Source organism: Priapulus caudatus, unplaced genomic scaffold (assembly GCF_000485595.1).
Source record: "Priapulus caudatus unplaced genomic scaffold, Priapulus_caudatus-5.0.1 Scaffold30, whole genome shotgun sequence".
NCBI lineage: Eukaryota > Metazoa > Priapulida > Priapulimorpha > Priapulimorphida > Priapulidae > Priapulus > Priapulus caudatus.
This window is the reverse complement of record NW_014577091.1, coordinates 709913-713598: the sequence shown is the minus strand read 5'-3', so window position 1 is coordinate 713598 and position 3686 is coordinate 709913. Positions and strand designations below refer to the sequence as shown.

At 43.4% G+C, this 3686-nt stretch overlaps 1 protein-coding gene across 1 annotated transcript in view; it reads right to left on the bottom strand.

Annotated features, from left to right (window-relative positions):
- Positions 1-3025, bottom strand: part of LOC106815970 (kielin/chordin-like protein) — a 67982-nt gene extending 64957 nt beyond the window's left edge. Inside the window, exon 1 of the mRNA XM_014820509.1 lies at positions 2977-3025. Coding sequence (XP_014675995.1) covers positions 2977-3025 — 49 coding nt within the window. The remainder of the gene's footprint in view (positions 1-2976) is intronic.
- Positions 3026-3686: the final 661 nt, after the last annotated feature.

Sequence of the window (3686 nt, the reverse complement as noted above, 5' to 3'; positions counted from 1 at the left end):
GAGGCACGCATGTAACAACGCGGATGGCAAGGCCGGAGTGAAAATTGGATTGATCTCATTCGTTTGGCCCCGCACGTGGTTGTGGTTGCATAACGAAGTGAGGTAAAATATATAAGTTAGCGATACTATCTTAGATATTCTTTGAACGCGGTTTTCGAAGCAAGTAAGCAAGAGGGAAGAAGAGCTGTAGAAGAAGAGAGAAGAAGTAAGATAGAAGAAGGAAGTGCTTAGCCGTTTCTCAATGCATGAAGCAGTTATATACACACTAACAACCTCACACACACACGCACGAACGCCAACGCCACACCACGCACAACACGCACAGCAGCCACGCACAGCACGCCACACGACACACACACACACATCACCACACACACACACACACACAACACACCCACGCTCACACAGCACCACACAGCACCACAACACACACCACACACAACACACACACACCACACACACACCACACACACACACCAACACACACATATATATTAATATATATATACTTATTTATTTATTTATATATGTGCTTGTTTTGATAGGAAGAGTCACTAAGAAAACCTAATTGGCTGTGCCGCAGACCGAGCAGCTGAGGGCGTAACATTTCAGTTCAAGCGCCTTCCCACACACTTTTTTTCCGTTTTTTCCGAGACAAAACCCGTGTAGAACCGGTTCCTGGACGTGGAAAAACCAAGTTACACGCGCTTTGGAGCACAATGGACTGTCATTTAAATGGAAATCAGATGGTGAAAACGATAAATTGGCAATATTATATATATATATATATATACTATATATATATATATATACTAGTATATATAATAAGTGTATATATATACTTATATAGTATAATATCAAAAGCATATAAAAGGAAAGAAAGCACCAATAAAGTTGTGACATCACGGGATGCCGAGTAACGTGGTTTATCTGGCAACTTTTATGTGCCGATTCCATGCTCGGTCAAACTTGTAAAAATAGATAACTCTATATTCACCACGCAGCCCGTGGCCTCTGTATCAAATATTAGTGAGCGAGCTGTTAAAAGTAATCACATTTATTATTATATAATATTGGTTATATGTTCAATCAATAATAATTTGTACGAATGCGTATATTCACACCAGAGCACGTATATCATATGATAGATGATACGTGCTCTGTTCACACTACACGTCTAGGCGCGCGCATTCACATAGTTAACTGTTATATGGCGCCCTCTATACTCAGTTACGGCTTACCACCGTGAAGATCAATTCACTAACAAGTGCAATATCTTAGCATGTGACATGTCGTGTAAATATATAGCGGAACTATGTATAATATGACAGCATAGCTATATATATAGTGACTACAAATTGGTTGACATACAAGCATAATCTAGCATATGTTTACTTATATCGTAAGAAAACCTTGTGTAGCAGTTAAAGAACCCTACCCCTGCTGATGATATAGTTACACTTATTCCCGTTCATTTGGATCCGTGTATCGTGTATGCGACCTCGCTGATTACAGTTTATCGAGTAATATGAATTATTTAAGGATTAATTAGCAATACGAATAATACATAGTCGAGTATAGTAGAGAAATGCAATTGCCCGGCAATACCTCATATATTGTCCATTTGGTTCTACCTACAGAAAGCGAACAACCGGCTATGATTAGATACTGTGTTACATTGTATAATTCCAAGTCTACGTACAGACTATATATCTACGCACACCACGCCGCAATACTACATGACCGTCAATTTAACGTTCCATTCTTGACTGCTCGTTAGCGAGAAATTACTCGCCAAAAAATCGACAATGTCTCCGAACGATCCATCGCCACACCATTCAACGTCGAATAGTAACTGCGCATGCGCTGATCCGAGCAATGCATGTTTCCCCGCGAATGTGGAACCCGTTTTAAGAAACAAAATTAGTCTTAAAATCAGCCTTAACATTACCTCTGTCTCGTCGAATGTTGAACAGAAATATCGAACAGAAGTTACGAGTTACTTATACGCAGCGTATAGCGGTCAGGTATGCGTATAGCGGTCAGGTCTGCGAGTAAAAGCTAATTCTAAGATTAACGTGGGGACTAATTTTGTTTCTGACAACGAGCTCATGGCGATTATCCGGGAGTCAGTACGGTGTCATCAGAAACGCTGTCGAGTTAAAAACGAGGGGCGTCTTTATTTCAACGAGAAGGAGTTTAGTTGTCCCACAATGCCCCGTCGTAGTGCCTGCACGCGCGCTAAGACGGGCGGCCAAAGGTCACTATACCAAAACGTATAAGTGGTCCCGCGATATAATAAGAGTAAGTGGTTCCGCTTAATACCACAAGTAATAGCCGGTGTTGTGCTGCTAGCATTCGCTACACTTCGTATATGTTGTTGTGCTTGCGAACACAGGCGACTTCATACAAAGCGGGCGCGCACACACGCACGCACGCACATAGCTGTGGGCAAACACATGCACACATACTCGCGCACACATATACACGTGGAAACACACGCGTACACACATTCTGTGTACACACGCCCTCACGGACACACACGCACACACACACACACACACACACACACACACACAGAACACTCACACACACAATATATATATATATATATATATATATATATATATATATATACACACATCAACCATTTTATACTATATATACTTTATATATATTATATAATATATAATAATACATAGCATGTACATAAAATTATTTAAATATCTTTTATTTATATAATTAATATTCAGTCTATTGCCCGGAGGCTAAAACAAGCAAGGTTTACATTAACATGTGGGTAGGCCTATAACAACAACATGGCGGTGTGCCAGAAAGTGCGTAAGTCTAACTACGTATTATAATGACTCATGCGCTAGCCGCCTCACGTGTACAAATAACTCGCAATACAAAGCGTAACTCACAACAAACTAGCTAGCGCCACCCCCCCGCAAAGAATCCGATCTTTCCTCTCACCTTTCTCTTCAATTCCACTTTCCAACCCTCTGCTCTCCCTCACCTCCATTGCCGTCTCTTGTACCCCCACCCGTTGGCTTCTCTCAGAGCCGCCCACACTTTTTCTCTCGCAGCGCGTTTATTCCGGAACGCCGAGCTGAAATAATCTCTCTCGTCCCGCCAGAAAAGAGCGAGCGTTTTCTTTCTTCACGGCCGCGTAACATTCAGCGGCTTTCTTTCATTCAGATCATTGACGGACTACAGACTGGCGTCGCCGTGGATGCAAGCACAGCGCCATCGCGGGGGCAACCTAGATGTGCAGAGCACGGCGGGCGCGTAAGCCTAACGCAATACGAGGCTTTTCACCCAACAGCTGGCTGCCGTGATCTGTGTGAGTGAGCGGTGCGATGCGTGGCGAACGTGCGTGCGGAGCCGGCGTGTGTGTGTGCTGGGGGTGCGCGGTGTGCGTTTGTGTGTGTGTCTGTTCTCTGTGTGTGTGTGTTGTAGTAGTGTGTGTGTGTGTGTGTTGTGTGTGTGTGTGTGCCTGTTGTGTGTGTGTTGTGTGTGTGTGTGTGTGTGTGTGTGTGTGTGTGATGTGAGTGTTGGTGTGTGGTGTGTGTGTGTGTGTGTGTGTGTGTGTGATGTGTCTGTGTCTGTGTTTGTGTGTGACTGTGTGTGTGTGTGTGTGTGTGTGGGGTGTGTTGTGTGTGTGTGTGTGTGTGTTTGGTGTG